Source organism: Mauremys mutica, chromosome 1, assembly GCF_020497125.1.
Source record: "Mauremys mutica isolate MM-2020 ecotype Southern chromosome 1, ASM2049712v1, whole genome shotgun sequence".
Lineage (NCBI taxonomy): Eukaryota > Metazoa > Chordata > Testudines > Geoemydidae > Mauremys > Mauremys mutica.
Genome location: NC_059072.1, coordinates 56,917,082 through 56,934,222, shown reverse-complemented (window position 1 = coordinate 56,934,222; position 17,141 = coordinate 56,917,082). Strand labels below are relative to the sequence as shown.

The window sequence follows — 17,141 nt, the reverse complement described above, 5'->3', positions numbered from 1 at the left end:
GTGATCTACAGAAACTAGCATACTAGGGGTATGGCTACACTTCCAGCTGTACAGCGCTGGGAGTTAAACCTGTCTTCGTACAGCTGTGTAGGGGAAGCGCTGCAGTCTGTCCACACTGACAGCTACCCGCGCACTGTCGTGGCCACATTTGCAGCATCTGCAGCGGCATTGGGAGCAATGCATTATGGGCAGCTATCCCAGTGTTCAAGTGGCTGCAACGTGCTTTTCAAAAGAGGGGGGTGGGGTGGAGTGTGACAGGGAGCGTGGGGCAGAGAGAGAGTTGATTTTTGGAGCCGACACTGTGTCAGCAGCTGCCTTGCAAGTTCCAACCCCGTCCCCCACCCCTCTCTCACTCACTGAAAGCAAACAGCAGCTGTTTTTTTCTTTACAGACCAGATAAGCAGCCTTGCCGAAATGGACCAGCCCCCTCCCTCCCGCCTGCCGCGCTGCTTGTCTCCTCAAGCCTCCTCCCTCCCCCTCTCTTCAAGCAAACACTAGCTGTGGGCCTTCCAAAGGGAACCCCCTGCCTGCCTCTGCTCATTCACAGCAAACAGTAGCTGTGTTTGTTTTTTTGATAAGCAGCTCTGGAGCCCGGAGTTCACAACAAAACAAAGAGAGGCATCACAAAAAAACAAAGAGCGGGACCTTCACTTAAAAGGATTATGGGAAGCTTCCGGAGGTTAGTTACAACGTACTAAGATTATTCCCTGTTTACACTGGCACCCCAGCGCTGCAGCAGCAGCGCTATGCTCTTTATTCCTCTTGGGGAGGTGGAGTACAAGCAGCACTGTAGCCACTGAGATACAGTGCTGTATGTGCCTTGCCAGTGTGGACGGGGAGTGAGTTACAGCGCTATAAAGCCACCAACAGCGCTGTAACTCTCAAGTGTAGCCAAGGCCTAGATGGGAAGCCACCTAAGCTAGCCAATGGGAGATGCTAACCAGAAGGTTGTGCCCTCAGCCCCACCCTTCTCGCAGAGCTTGGCACTTAAATCCAGGCTGCAGGAAGGCACCTGTTTCTGCTTGTGATCCTCAGCCAGGAACCCCTATCCTGGAGTCAGGTGACTGAGGTGTCTAAGTTGAGAGTGAGTTAGGCACCTCCACACCTGGAGGATGACCTGGTGGGGGCAGCAGCAGCAGCACCCTTATCAGTTTTTTTTAGCCCAGTGGTTAGATCACTCACTGGGAAGGAATGAGACCTAGGTTGAATTCCGAGTCTGACAGATGGGGAGCAAGGATTTGAACAGGGGTTTTCTAACTCTCAGGAGAGTGCCCCAGCACTGGGCTATGGGCTAGTCTACTATGGTGCGCTCTCTCTCTCTTCCGGTGAAGTCATTCCACGGTGTGTGAATACATCAAGAGTGTTTGGGCCAGTGAAAGAGACAGCTTGAGGCTTGCTCTATAGCTTAGTGGTTAGGGAATGAACCTGGGGAGTGAGAAACTCAGCATCCAGCCCCCTCTACTCCAACAGCTATTTAATTATTTATAGAAAGCTTAATGGTTTCATTAGTAGCGATTGAGAGACTCCCTCCCCCCCCCCGACACACACACACGTGCTAGGAGCCCCCTATTTAAATCCCTTCTCTACCTCAGGCAAAGGAAGGATTGACCCTGGCTCTCCCACATCCCAGGGGAGGGCTCTAAGCACTGGGCTAAGGGTTATAAGGTGGACAGCAGCAGCACCACCTCTATCTGGATTTTGAATGGAGTCTGATCCCTTAAGTGTGCTCTGAGCTCACCTACTGGATCAGGGGCCACAGGTGAGAGAGATGCTCTTCTGCCAATCTTCTCCTGTTTCGTGGATCGCACTGGGGCTTAGGAGGGAGATAGGGGCCCAGACTCCTAGAGTGAGGCAGCAGTGTGCGTGCCCAGAGGCAGAAACATAGGTGCCTAGGGAAATTTTATCCTGAAAACTTAGGTGCCAAGTAAGGTTCAGCACCTACAGGGTTAGGGGGCAGAGGATCAGTTCTGTGGATTGCAGTAGAGCCTAAAGCTGGGATTTAGGCACCCAGGTACCTTTGTAGATTTGGGCTGAGGCACTTGCATCGACAAAGATGCTTCCAGCTGTTTCTTCGGACTTTACAATGAAGTCCCGGTTGTACATAGCCAGCCAGCTTCATTATAACACATTTAAAGACCAGATATGTTCTCTCTCTTTCTCTATCAGTTTCAAATGTGTAGTTTCCACTGTGCAAGAGCATCATCTTCTGAGTCAAGAGTGATGTGATGGTACATTATCAGTACACATAGCATCCTGATTTCCTCTTTCCCCTGCTCGGAGTTTCAGATATCTCATTTTACAAACCCTGAAGGAATTTAGGATTAAAGAAAAACTTTGCTGTGTGCCGCTGCCATCTGCTGTTAATCTCTCCCTTTGGAAGATGCAGGGGGTCTTATTTGATCATATATTTAGTCCATTGCAGTTCTTCAGCTCAATTTGCATGGTCGATTGAATCCTTCTCTTATGATAATATCAGCCTTGCTGCTCCAAGTTTGGTACAAGTCTGCTCATTATGCATCTTGGCAGGTTTTTTGAGGCTGTTGGCGAGGGCTTCAGTTCCAGCACTAGCAAGAAAATTATCTTTTATTTTTCTGTCAATGTAAAAGGTTTGTGCCTGCTTCAAGTCATGTAAAAGGTTACAGAGTCAGACAACTGTTCTCGATAGGATGTGTTCCATGTTAGAGAACAGAAGCTCGAACTTGTTCTGAAGAGATCTAAGTACAGATGGCTAATGGGCTATTTCCAGAGCCACCTCTGTATCCCCTCAGTTGCCCACGCCTTCACAGTGTACATGAAGAACACATCACATCTGAGTGTAGTATTGCTGGAAACAGCCATGCAAGGAATTCTGCGTGTAGAATTGCTGGATGGTTATTGTATTTTTGTTATTATATTTATTTTTGATGGTACATATTTTTAATTTCCAACATATTTAATTAAAATAAACCACCACAATGTATGTCAAAAGAGAACATTTAGTGCTATAGAGACAAATATTTGTTTAAATGAAGACCAGAAAGAACTTTATAATATATTTATGGACACATCCTTTTTAGTTTAAAGAAGCACACAGTGGTTTTCTTCTTTAATCATCAAAAGTGGGAGGAAGAAAGGGCTCAAAAGCACCAATGCAAAATCCATCGGGGAAGAAAAGGAATTCTGCTATAATGGAAAATTTACGATCTCAGGACACATCTTTTTTGTCATGTTTTCCCTTTTCTGTCTAGGCATTATTTCACAAAGAAAAGGCTGAAAGAGATTGTCCTCCTCATTAAGATATAGAAAAACAGCAGACCTGATCCTATAGCTACTGAAGATAGTAGGAAGCTTGACATTGACCTCAGTGGGTTCAGAATCTGGGCAAACATGCCTAAATATCTTATAGTCTAAGGGTAATCCTAGACTATAACGATTCTTAAAGTAACCTTATCTTAGACCTATCTACTTTAAGATTCTTAAAGTAGATAGGTCTAAGATAAGGGTAATCCAAATATTTGGCTTTAGGGTCATGACTGCAGGGTCCAGAAGGAAATCACCATAACCTCCAGGCACAGCATTGTACAACTGTCTAGGTACGCACCATGGGGAGGGAGGTGAGCCTTGTTCAGAAGCATCTAGTATGGACCATGGTAGGGTGGCAGGATACTAGACATAATGGACCAGTGGTCTGCTCCAGTATAGAGATTCCTGTGTTATTTTCAAACGTGTGCACGATTTTCTTACAGAGAAGCTTGCTGTGCTGAATAAATTCCATGGCAAATAACTACCTCCAGGAATCAGGGACAGCAACATACATGAGGACAACATGTCTAGGTAGTCTTTGATCACAAAGATAATTAGAAAACTAATGCTGAAAAAATATGTCTTAACAGCCTTTGATCCAACAATCAAGAAAAGTTGTTTTCATCTGCATCTGTCCTAGGTAAGTTTTATAACTATAGGGCCCCTCTCAACCCATTAGCATCTTCTGGCCCTGTACTTTTGGATGATTAAAGGGAGGTTAAGTCCCCTTCTGGCCCAAGAAAACTTTGCTGGATTAGGGTTTTGATCTTTTACTACATAAATGCTGCAGGGGAATGTATGAGTTAGCTGCAGGACGGCCTATTAACCTGTTCTTTAATCAGAAATCCCTCAGGAACTGGACTGAGCCCTGGAAAAGGGGAAGGAAGAAGTGAGAGAGAGAGAGAGAGCACTTGACACCATGTGTGCTTCTATGAATGGGCAGAATCTCGTTGCCTCTACTGAGGTCATTAGATACATCTGTGTGCAGTGTGGTTAAGTGAGTTTAGCAACATCTATCATCCATTCCGCTCCTTCCATTTCATGCTTCACAGTTTAATTTCATTTCCACCTCTGAAGTACAGCAGAGTTGTTAGCTATCCTGTTTTTCAGATGCCACTTCAAATTCAATTACAGCTTTATTCTGTCATTTGATATGTCAGTGAAAGGGAAACAATCAAAAAGATTGACACTGATCATAATCTGAATTGTCATGCCCAACCCTTGACAGAATAATGAGTTAGAGGTGATGTCAGTCACTCCAGGGTTCACGACACACCAAACTGCCATGGAAGGTGCAGCAAAAATGGTAGTTCTTTCACTGTTTGTGAATGAGACAATATGCAGTACTCTGCAGAACAAATTTATCTGCTTTTCTCACCATATGTGTGGACAGATGGATTACTCTTTCACTCACACACAATTTTAGAGTGAATATTTGTGGCTGTCCAAAACCTACTGCTAGAGAACAAAGACAGTATCTCAGGGATTTTACTATTTCTATAGAATATGTTGCACTTTATTTTTGCATACAAAAATGCATTCTGTTTAAATTCAGCCCTGCAGTAAAGGAGATTTCTCTTTCAACCATTTTATGATTTTATTTTTGTCCATTTGGGCTGTAGTATATTTTAGCACGGGCTATTTTCAGCAACTGAAAAGTTTTTGCAGCATCAAGTGGAATTCCTCCTCTGCTAATTTGTTTTAATAAACCATAACAAAACATATACATTAACAGATAAAAGAAAAACAAGGATGTGGCGCAAACTAATAAGTGCGTGGTAGCCGTACGTCCTTCTTTCCTCTAGCATGTCAAGATAGGCAAGCTTGTGTGAGAACAAATGAGGATGAAAATAATCTTCTGTTCTAATAGACACAAGAGCTGCTTTGTGAAAAAATATCATTTTAACAGTTTGTTCTCCCACTTTCTTCGGCGAAATGCAGTCTTTCGGAATCACAATGATAACAAAATGGACACAAGTAAGTGTGTTCCAACACTGTAAATAAAACACATTCTTGCCAATGAGATATGCAGAACTATTTAAAAATTGAATTCGGGGCAATAAGTAATAAGCTACTCTTACTACAAAGAAGAGCAACCGATAAAACAATCTGAACAAAGCTTACACCTACTATTGATATATCAGAAGGTTAAATTAAGCAACTGGTTTATTAAAATATAATATACATGCTGTATTACTTGAACCTACACCACATCATACATTCAAGTAGTGTGTGGGTGTGGGTGTGGGTGAGGAATATATTGCTAACAAGGTTGAAACACAGAGCTAAGCAACCTACTCAGCAGTTATTGATAGACAAATTCTTCCATCCAAAAATACAGAGGTTATATAGTGGCCTGAGTCTATATTGTAGGGAAGGGATGCAGAGAGTCTGCACTGCAACAGGATTATCTGGAGGTATTCTGACCTATTGAGCTTCTGTCTCTGGAGAGTTATGGGTTGGGCACATCAGAGCAGAAGCTCTGCCACCATTTCAAAAGTGAAGCATACATTCCGCTCATCTCACACCTGGACAAGTGCAGAAGGGTGGGGTAGTCAGTGTCTTGTCTGCAACCCTCCCTTCCCAGACCCAATTGGAGAATCTAACACTGCGGGCAGACCTCAGGAAATACAACTATAGCCAGCCACTACGCCAGGGCAGAAAGGGAGAGCAGCTCTTTGCCATGCTCCCTGCTTGCATGCCTAGGGCTCAGCCAGCTCTTTTAAACTTAATGAGAGATTCTCATTGACTTCAATTGGAGCTGAATCAGACCCTGACACAGAGTGATCCAATGTCCACAAGGAGTGGGTTTAGGAGGTAAATTCTGATTTCCATACATGAATCACGCAATGTTTCCAAAGTACACTCCTCCCTTTCAAATATTTTTCTGATATTAGGATCCTAAGACAACTTCTAAGAAATGTCTTGCCCCGTGCTAGAATAGCATTTTTTCTTATTCATTTTGCAAATGAAAGTCCACAACTCATTCTGACATTATCAGTGCTGACGTCTGCCGCCACCAGTTCAACGGAGCATGGGGATCTGAACTCCAACAGGATTCCAGTACAAAAAAATGAGAATACCATCTGCATTTTCTCATCTTATACTTAATAGTATAGACATGGCTGACTTTTAGTTATTGAAGAAGCCTCTTAAGCACATTAGAATATAATGGTTACAGTAAATTAGAACCTGCTACAAAACTGGATGTTTCTGTCCTTCTTTTCCTCTTTATTGCTCTGCCAGTATTGGAGGACTTCTCAGAACACAAAGTACCTACAAATCACTTGTGCCACGTCAATATATCTCAGTACTGTGATTAGCATTCACAAAGTTGTTAAGCAAGTCCAAATAGCTGGAAGAGCATGATACCACACCTGTTCATAGCTAAAATGATTTGCCATGGCTTCAAGAGGAGTGGACAGGAATGGTCACTGAGATTAATGGTAGAATAGGAGAGGTTCCTGAATTCTGCGATGGATTTTTCCATATAAATATTCAAGTTCTAGGGGAGACTTTCATGCAGCAGCATGTTCATGGCTTTTTCCTGCCACCATACCTCAGTCTGCCTCCTGCTGACACTGCTACTGGTGCTTTCTTGATGCTGTTAGGCCTAGTTGCTCTGAAGTGCTGCCATTGCTGTAGTCTGCTCTTTCCACATTGTGTGCAGCAAAGTGGAGTGATAGACTGACCCAGCAGCAGTGGTCTCACTATTCATTTTTGCTTTAAGGCTTTGCCCATGTGAATTCAGATTTTTGCAAGTGAGAATTTGCACATTTCAGAAGGTTGGAAAAACTATCATTTCCCCCAGGGAATGCTGTTATTTGTGAATAAAAAATAAGTTGAAATTCTATAGAGAAGTAAGTGTTCCCATATTAGCTCTGTGCAAGAGCACACCTCTTTTGGAATGAAACACTTTGTTGCCTCTAAAATCAAATAGCCCTTTTAGTGGAAATCAGTGAAAAACTGAAGGGAAGCCACAAACCATTTTGCTTTTCATGGTGATCCACCTTCAAATTCAACATATCACAGTGGAAGAAAGCAGAGAATGAGCTGACATGCATAACATTCCCAAGTGTTTTTAATATGCTTGGCAATGAGGGCTACAGGGAGAAAGACAGATTCCCATATGAAAAGAGAGTCAGGATGCTAGTGGCCTCTGAACTCAGACATTTGCATAGCAGCCTAACTTGTCAACTGTTTTATACAATGACTAAAGTGATAATACACAGTGCTGCATGTTTCTTTGTGACACATACTTTGGAGGAGGTGGGCAAAGAGCTGACAAATTGGAACACTGCCTAATGTACTGTGACCAACACATAATCCACCATTTGAACCATGAGCAACATATCTATAATAGACATGACCCCACTCCTTTGGTTTAGATCATGCCTCATCTTTCCTTGCATAGCTCCATAACTCTGTGGAAGTCCATAAAAGAAGGACCATGCTAATGAGGTTCAGACTCAGCCATGAGTTTTATTACTGGTTTGATAGAAAGACACATTAAATGTCAACATCAAGTCCACAGATCAGCTGTGCAATGTTCTTATTCTAAACCTGTTCAGATGGATGATTTGATGTGTACTTGGTTTTCATGGCCACCATTTCGTAGAGGGTAATTTGTCTTGGACAAGCCACTGACTCTTACTGTACAATATGCTGAAAAAAATCCTTGATGCTGCTCCAAATATGTGGAAGTTAGAAGATAAATGGGGAGAAACTCAGATGATTCCCCAAGGACTAAGAAATAGTACCAGCAGTGCTTGCTCCTAATTCTTACAGATACCCTAAGATTCTTTCTATTCTGGTACTTTGTTTTCAATGCTTTATGTCACAGGTAGCAGTGATTAATAACAAGACATGTCAAATGCTGACACCTTCTCCCCATGTGTCTGTACTCTCCTGAAATATGTTCAGAGCTGTATTTCCTGCATTAATGGAAAAGCAACTTGAACGCTGCTGACCCTTTTGGGGTCACAAACTGAGGCACCATTGACTGGTTAGAGAAAGTAACACTGCCTGAAAAAGAAAATGGCAATTGAATTTCAATGGATTCTGTAAAGTTAAAATCGTTGCTGCTACTTCTCTCTGCAGAGACACCATTGACATCAGTGGTGGCAGAATCAGATCTCTCTAAAAATAAATCTTGCCTATGTTCAAATTAAAACCTTCAATTATTTAAATCAACAGAATTTAAAAAAATCTTATTTACTTTAAACTATTCGTGCTGTTTTTAAAAAGTGTATTTCTTGCATCTCAGACAAAGAAATATATGAGTAAACTCACTTTGTGTAGTTAGTTGTCACTTTCCCGTCCTCATGCATTGCTAACACATTTGGTTTGCAAACATGGCAAAGGAACATGCTTTTTAAAAATGGTTCACTGGAATTTAAAGTAGCTTCATGAAAACATTTAGTCTTAGGTTTGTAAAAGCTTATTTTTACAAAAACCTAAATGTGGGGCAAATTTAAACTGGTAATATCCTTTTAGATGGCTTTTTCCAGACAACATCTGAGTGTATCTTAGACATATTATTGGTTCTCTTCCTTTTCCTGCTTCATTCTTAGAATCAGTTTGCTTAGTCAATTCTTCCTCTTCAGCTTTCTCCTTATCACTAGAGATGGAGACTGTGCTGTTACTTGCTTTTTCACTTTGCCACTATGTTATCTTGGTGCTATTTCAAAGCAAAGAAGGGGCCCAATTCTGCTTCCATAGAATTCAATGACAAAACTCCCACTGACATCAGAAGAATAAAATTAGGCCCCAATTCATTTTAACGGGCTCTCCTTTGGATTCCCAATTCATTACCAAACCCTGCTATTGTTACCTTTGTACTTGTCTGAGTTGAAACATTGTTCAGATTTCAAGGGGTTCAGGATTTTTTTGCTTTAATCAACAGTTATACAGTTTTTGTGTTTTGCATTTAAAGTGTGGTATTAATTTTCTTACCATCCAAGCTGTGACAAAGTCTCCCATCCAAGTCCCCACTGCAGCAACCTTCATAAAACTTTCATTCCTGATGCCCATAAAGTCTGTTATGATGTATGCCCTGTGGAAATAAGCACACAGACTGTAAGTTAGGCCTGGTCTACACTATGAGTTTATTTAGAATTTAGCAGCGTTAAACCGAATTAACGCTGCACCCGTCCACACAACGAAGCCCTTTATTTCGATATAAAGGGCTCTTAATATCGATATCTGTACTCCTCCCCGACGAGGGGAGTAGTGCTGAAATCAGTTTTGCCATTTCGGATTAGGGTTAGTGTGGCCGCAATTCGATGGTATTGGCCTCCGCAAGCTATCCCACAGTGCACCATAGTGACCACTCTGGACAGCAATCTGAACTCGGCTGCACTGGCCAGGTAGACAGGAAAAGCCCTGCGAACTTTTGAATTTCATTTCCTGTTTGCCCAGCGTGGAGTGCTGATCAGCACAGGTGACTATGCAGTCCCAGAATCAAAAAAGAGCTCCAGCATGAACCGCATGGGAGATACTGAATCTGATCTCTGTATGGGGAGATGAATCTGTTCTATCAGAACTCCGTTCCAATAGATGAAATGCCAAAACATTTGAAAAAATCTCCAAGGCTATGATCGACAGAGGCCATAACAGGGACTCAACACAGTGCTGCGTGAAACTTAAGGAGCTGAGACAAGTGCACCAGAAAGCCAAAAAATGAAATGGACGCTCACGAAGTGGGAGGCTACTGACAACTGTAGCTATCCCACAGTTCCCGCACTCTCTGAAAACCATTTGAATTCTTGGCTGAGCTCCCAAAGCCTGAAGGGTCCAAAACATTGTCACGTGTGGTTCAGGGTATATGTCACCGCCCCCCCTCCCCCGTGAAACCAAAGGGAAAAAAATCGTTTCTCGCCGTTTTTCAATGTCACCGTATGTCTACTGGATGCTGCTGGCAGACGCAGTGCTGCAGCGCTACACAGCAGCATCCCCTTCCCTTCCCTTGCGGATGGCAGATGGTGCAGTATGACTGATATCCATCATCGTCATCCCATGAGTGCTCCTGGCTGGCCTCGGTGAGGCTGGCCGGGGGCGCCTGGGCAAAAATGGGAATGACTCCTGGTCATTCTCTTTTTTAAGTTTTTTCTCCTGGAGATTCACTCTTGCCTGGAATATCATAGCAGCTGGAGGCTGCCCTCCCTTCCCCTCTTTGATCTCTGCTTGCAGACGCAATAAAGTCAGTGTTGTTTCTTATTTATGCATTCTTTATTACTTCATCACACAAATGGGGAGATAACTGCCACGGTAGCCCAGGAGGGGTGGGGGAGGAGGGAAGCAACGGGTGGCATTGTTGCAGGGGCACCCCCTAGAATGGCATGCAGCTCATCATTTCTGCGGGATGTCTGGGGCTCTGACCCAGAGCGGCCGTTTGCCTCTCTGGTTCTTTAGTAGGCTTCCCTGATATTCTAGGCAGGACTGACTCTCCCTTTAGACAAAACTTAAAGAAAAGAATGACCTGGGGAGTCATTCCCATTTTTGTCCATGCGTCCCCGGCCGACCTCACCGAGGCTGGCCAGGGGCACCCATAACAGCAGCAGATGGTACAGTATGACTGGTAATTGTCATTGTCAACTTGCAAAACAGCAGACGGTACAATAGAGCGGGTAACCATCTTTGCTAACTTGCAAAAGGCAAGGGGATGCTGCTGTGTAGCGCTGTAGTACCGCGTCTGTTAGCAATATCTAGTAGACATATGGTGATAGTGAAAAAAGGCTGAATGGGCTCCATGGTTGCCATGCTATGGCATCTGCCCAGGCAATCCAGGGAAAGGAGGGAGGATTGTCTGACGACATTTACCCAGAATCACCCACGACACTGTTTTTGCCCCATCATGCATTGGTATCTCAACCCAGCATTCCAATGGGCGGGGGAGACTGCGGGAACTATAGGATAGCTATGGGATAGCTACCCACAGTGCAACGCTCCAGAAATCGACGCTAGCCTTGGTACATGGACACACACCACCGAATTAATGTGCTTAGTGTGGCCGCGTGCACTCAACTTTATACAATCTGTTTCCAAAAATTGATTTCTGTAAAATCGGAATAATCCCGTAGTGTAGACATACCCTGACACACATTCATTTGTTTTACTGAGGGAAAATATTTTTAACATGAAAGATTTTCCAGCTTTTGTTTGACCACATATTCGGCCAGATCTCACATCTATCTACAGGGGTCAGTTCCAATTAGAGATAGAGAAGTGAATATGGTTGTACAACCGTGTCATTTTTTTAAGCCAAAAGATTGACAAAAGCTTCTGAAGACTGTAAGCAGAGTTCTAGACTTTTCACCTCTCCCTGAGCACAAACAGAACTGTAGCATTCTGTCAATTGGAGATCTCCCATAAAAAAAAAAGTCTTTTCATCACTCTTTCAAAATAATTGAGCCACCTGACCTTAAATTCTGTGAGTTGTAAAACCATGTGTCTTTTAACTCAAGAGTACAAATACCCTTCATTTAATTCTAGTGAGAAGCAATTGTCTCATGTTCTTGTTAAAGTATGTCCATGGAGATTTTGAAATTTATCTAAAAATGAACAGAAATATATTTTCACACACATTAAGCTACGTTCAGGGAAGGACTGTGAGTTAACAAAAAACAAAACAAAAAACCCCAAACATTCTACTCAAGCAATGGAGCAAATGGAATATGTAACATCACACAATGGTCTTCTATCCACTTCAAGCTCAGTACAAAGGGACAAGTTGGGAACAACCTATACCCATGCTAAATTTGAAGTATCTTTCTTACTCATAGCTTAGGGCATATTTATTTCCTTTGTTAGCAATCCTGGCTTATTTTTTAAAGAAAAGCTTGTTCTCACTCACTCATTTATGTAAGAGCTAATACGTTGAACAAAGATACTTGTATCTTTTCAAGTAAACATGTATTTACAGGCTTCTTAAAATAAAGGACTATATAAATGTTATGCATGTTCAAGGATGTGGATGATGAAGCCAACTGACTAACAACTTCTTGGAAATTAGTGTTATCTACTGTGCAAATCTATCTGCTTATTATGCGTCCATCACCATAGTATCTAGAAACTTGTGGGCCAGATCCGGCAATTGTATCTGTGCAGGTGGACCCCTGTACCTATGTGGAGCCCCATTAAAGTCAAATTTTGCCTGCATGGATCCAGTAGAAGGATCGGGCCTTGTATCTGTATTGGTACCTTGTATCTGTAACAGGAAGTTATAGTGTGTGGTAATAACCTACTTTTAGTGCACAGATGTATGGCCTGGCACACCATAATGGCTCTTGGATTAAACGCTAATTTAGAGATATCTTAGCTAGCGTGTCATTAACAAAGCAAACCATGATGATGTCTATTATGTTAATCAGCTGAACAGGATGTAAATGTAAGCTTAGATTTCCTGTTGGACTGCTCAGAAAAGAGAGATGTTATAAGCAATTTTTAAATATGTCCCATAAAGTTAAATTAAACATATGTTTAATTTTTTCCCTTCTCTGCTGTCTATTCTCAACATCTAAGACACTGTCACTTCTGAAAACCCCAAAATACTCAAGCCGGGGTGCCTAAAGTGAGGGTATTAACAAAATGGACAGTAATGATGCTAGGGTTGCCAATTTTGTTTGGATGTATTCCTGGAGATTTCATCACATAACAATCTTTAATTCAAGATTAATATTTTAATTCCTGGAGACTCCAAGCCAATCTTGGAGGGCTGGCAACCCTAGATGATGCCTGGTGTATAGATGACTGGACAAAAAAAGTTAATGGGCCTGATTCTCCACATCCTGTGTCATCTTGTGTAAAGCAATGTAATTCTGACTGGTAGCCTTTCAGAACCATTTTCAATAGGTGTAGCAAATGACTACACAAGGTACCGAGAAGCATAGGCTCTCACCCTCTCTGAAAATCAGGCCACTTATTTAGTTTCTGTAGCTTAAGGGCCTGGAATGGCCTTCTGGGGAATTTGCTTATGTGGTTCGGTCTCTTCATCTTGCAGCCCCCAGAGTAGGAGTGTGCAAGGGTTGAGAAGGCGAGCCACCCATAGGCAGTTGTGCAAGCCTGCTGTAAATTAGTGTAGCCCTGGGGCTGTGCCAGCCACTGAAAGAGGCAGAATTAGGAAGCCATTAAAGCTACTTTTACATCCCCATCTCCACAGCTGGGAATTCTGTGCTGCCCTTCCTAACAAGCACAGCACAGAGGCTGACCCAGTCTGAGCAAGGGTCACACTGGCCCAGATAAAATCCACACATCCTGTGAAAGGTCAAACTTGTTTTTTTCTGGGGTTTGGCTTTATTGAGAACTCAAATAATAATAAAAAACATAAACCTCATAAACCCAACCTTTCTTATAAACTGTTCCTATTAATAAGCCATACCTTCCACAATGAATTAGCAGAACTTGCTCAACCACTTTCAGTTGGTTCTAACGTCTACAGACAGAGTGGTACCCATATATAGACTCATTAACTCACAAATGCTGAAAGGTTCCTCTCTGTGAAGGGCTTTATTTAAAAAAAATCTGCATAAACATATTTATAATTAATGCAGAATTGACTGCTATGCTGTGCAATTGTGCCAGGACTGGAGCACACTGTGAAAACTCCAAGTACTCAAATAAATCCTGGTACCAAATGCAGACTGTTAATCAAATGACAAACCAAATACTACAAGACAAGCATTGTAATAATTAAGCAGCACAAAAAAGCAGGCATCAGAATCTTTGTCAGAAGGATGAAAGAAAATTCTGGCACCGTTTCTTAAGTGTCAAGAAGCAGATTTCACGACTGCAGTGACATGGACTTTGAAAGATCATCTGAATGAACCAACTTTAAGGGCATTCACTATAGCTGATGCAGTACATCAGACAGCTTCTCCTGAGGAAATGAAGTATACAATGATCATCACCTTGATACTGAGATCAGGGGAATTTACCACAATAATGTAAAGTAATTCAAGAAAGTATGTCCCACCACACCATCTCCCTGAGGTTTGAGTAGGGGAGTGAGAATTCTCTGAGAAGGTGAGAAATGCATCCTGAAACCTTGCACCAAGGTTGCAAACCCTTCTGATGCAGAAAAAGATGAATACAACCACAAGGAAGAGGAACAATGTTGAGTTTAAAGTAGGATCTTGGGGATTTAGTAAAGAGAAAGGACTTCATAATGGCTGGTTCTTGGTGTTCCAGTCAGCTCCCTCTGAGACCCAGGAGAATAAGGCATGCTGGGAAATAAGTTTATAAACAATACCCCTTTCTCAGTATTGCCAACCCCAAGCATTCAAAAATTATGTCACACTCTAAATCATCAGATTGGCTTAAAAATAATATTTTTTAAAATAATACATTTGGGGTTCTTCTTTTTCTCTTCTGTTTTTTGAGCCTTTAAACTTCATATTTTCAAACTTTCTTCCACAACCCTGATGGCTAGAAATTAACTTACTTTTTTTAACAAAAGCAGAAATTCTCAAGTAATCACCTGACACCATGAATCATAGAATCAGCAAAATGTGGGGCTGGAATGGACCTTCAGAAATCATAAGGTCCAGCCCCTTGCACTGAAGCAGAACCTAGCAAACCTAGATCATCCCTCTCAGATGTTTGGAAGCCTATTCCATTGTTTAACTACCTTGTTAGAGTTTTTCCTAATATCGGACCTAAATCTCCCTTGCTGCAGACCCCATTAGTTCTTGTCCTATCTTCACTGAGAACAATTAACCACAGTCTTCCTTATAACAGCCCTTAATATATTTGAAGAATGTTATCAGGTCCCCCTCAGTCTTCTTTTCCCAGGACTAAATATGCCCATTTTTTGAACCTTTCCCCATAGGTCAGGTTTTCTACACCCTTTATCATTTTTGTTGCTCTCCTCTGGACTCTCTCCAATTTGTCCACATCTTTTTTCAAGTGTGGTGCCAAGAATAGCACCCAGTACTGAAGCTGAGACCTCACCAGTGCCACGTGGAGTGGGACACTTACCTCCCATGTCTTACATATGACACTCCTGTTAATACACCCCAGAATATTAACCTTTTTTGCAGCTGCATCACGTTGTTGACTCATTCAGTTTGTGATCCACTGTAACCCCTCAATCCCTTTCAGCAGTACTATTAATGAGCCAATTATTCCCCATTTTGTAATTGTGCATTTGATTTTTCCTTTCTATGTGCAGTACTTTGCACTTGTCTTTATTGAATTTCATCTTGCTCATTTCAACCCAATTCTATAATTTGTTAAAGTTGTTTTGAATTCTAATCCTGTCCTCCAGAGTGCTGGCAATCCCTCACAACTTGGTGTCATCTCCAAATTTTACAGCATACTCTCCACTTCAGTACCCCAGTCATTAATGCAAATATTGCATAGTAGTGGACCTAGGACTGACCTCTTTGGGATGCCATTATATATGCCCTCCCAGTTTGACAGCAAAACACTGATAACTACTCTTTGAGTATGGTCTTTCAATAAGTTATGCAGCCACCTTATTGTAAATTTAATCTAGATCACATTTCCCTAGTTTGCTATTCAGAATGTCATGGGGGTCTGTGTCAAAAGTCTTACTAAAATCAAAATATATCACATCTACTGCTTCTCCCTTATCCATTGGGCCAGTAACCCTGTCAAAGAAGGAAATTAGGTTGCTTTTGCATGATTTGTTCTTCACAAATGCATGCTGGCTATTACTAATCCTATTATCCTCTAGGATAATTGATTTTTAATTATTTGTTCCAGTATCTTTCCAGTTATTGAAGTTAGGCTGAATGGTCTATAATTCTTGGGTCTTTTTTGTTCCCCTCTTTAAAGATGGGTACCACATTTGCCCTTCTCCAGTCCTCTGATACCTGACCTGTCCGCCAGGAGTTCTCCCGTATAATTGCGAGCAGTTCCAAGATGGCTTCAGCTAGTTCCTAAGTACCCTAGGGTGAATTTCATCAAGCTGTGCCAACTTGAATACATGTAATTTATCTAAATATTCTTTAACTTGTTCTTTCCCTATTTTGGCTAGCATTCCTTCCTCCTTATTGTTAATATTAACTGTGTTGAGTATTTGGTCATCATTTTTAGTGAAGACTGAAGCGCAACAGGCATTAAACATCTCAACCTTCTTGATGTCATCAGTTATTAGCTCTCCTTCCCTGCTAAGTAGAGGACCTACACTTTTACTTCATCTTTCTCTTGATCCTAACATAGTTCAAGAACCTCTTCTTATTTTCCTTTTATGTCCCTTGCCAGGTATAACCCATTTTGTGCCTTACCCTTTCTGGTTTTGTCCGTATATGCTTGTGTTATTTTTTTGTACTCCTCCTTAGCAATTCTTCCATGTTTCCACTTTATGTAGGATTCCTTTTGGATTTTCAGGTCATTAAAGAGCTTTTGATGGAGCCATATTGGCCTCTTACTACTCTTTCTAGCTTTCTTTCACAGAAAGATAATTTGCTGTTGTGCCTTTAATATTGTCTCCTTGAGAAACTGCCAGCTCTCCTGAACTCCTTTTTCACTTGGATTTTCTTCCCATGGGACCTTACCTACCATTTCTCTGAGTTTGTTAAAGTATGCTTTAGCTGGGGCTTTAAAAAGAACATAAACTATCTTGAGATTCATGGTGAAATTGTGAATGGTGACAATAATGCCCAAATATGGAGAAAGACCTGGAAGGCGTCAGGGTGTACTGATGGCCCCTTGGAAGCTGAAGTCAAGCAAACCCATTTGCTTTATTTTTGGTTTTGTCCTCATCCTTTGCCTTTGTATCAATTTTGGGCCAGGCACCTCAAAAACAGAGCTTTAGTCAGAATATTTTTTGTTGTTTCAGAGTAGGGGAAATATAAAGTCTTCAGTCACCTGGTTGCATAAAATAAAGTGTGGAG

At 41.8% G+C, this 17,141-nt stretch overlaps 1 protein-coding gene across 15 annotated transcripts in view; it reads right to left on the bottom strand.

The window, feature by feature from the left end:
* TMEM117 (transmembrane protein 117) overlaps positions 1 to 17,141 on the bottom strand; it is a 360,911-nt gene that overhangs the window by 186,751 nt on the left and 157,019 nt on the right. For all 15 annotated transcript variants that reach the window (XM_045032325.1, XM_045032335.1, XM_045032344.1 and 12 more), the window contains one exon: positions 9,238 to 9,337. In XM_045032325.1, the coding sequence (XP_044888260.1) occupies positions 9,238 to 9,337 (100 nt within the window). The remainder of the gene's footprint in view (positions 1 to 9,237; positions 9,338 to 17,141) is intronic.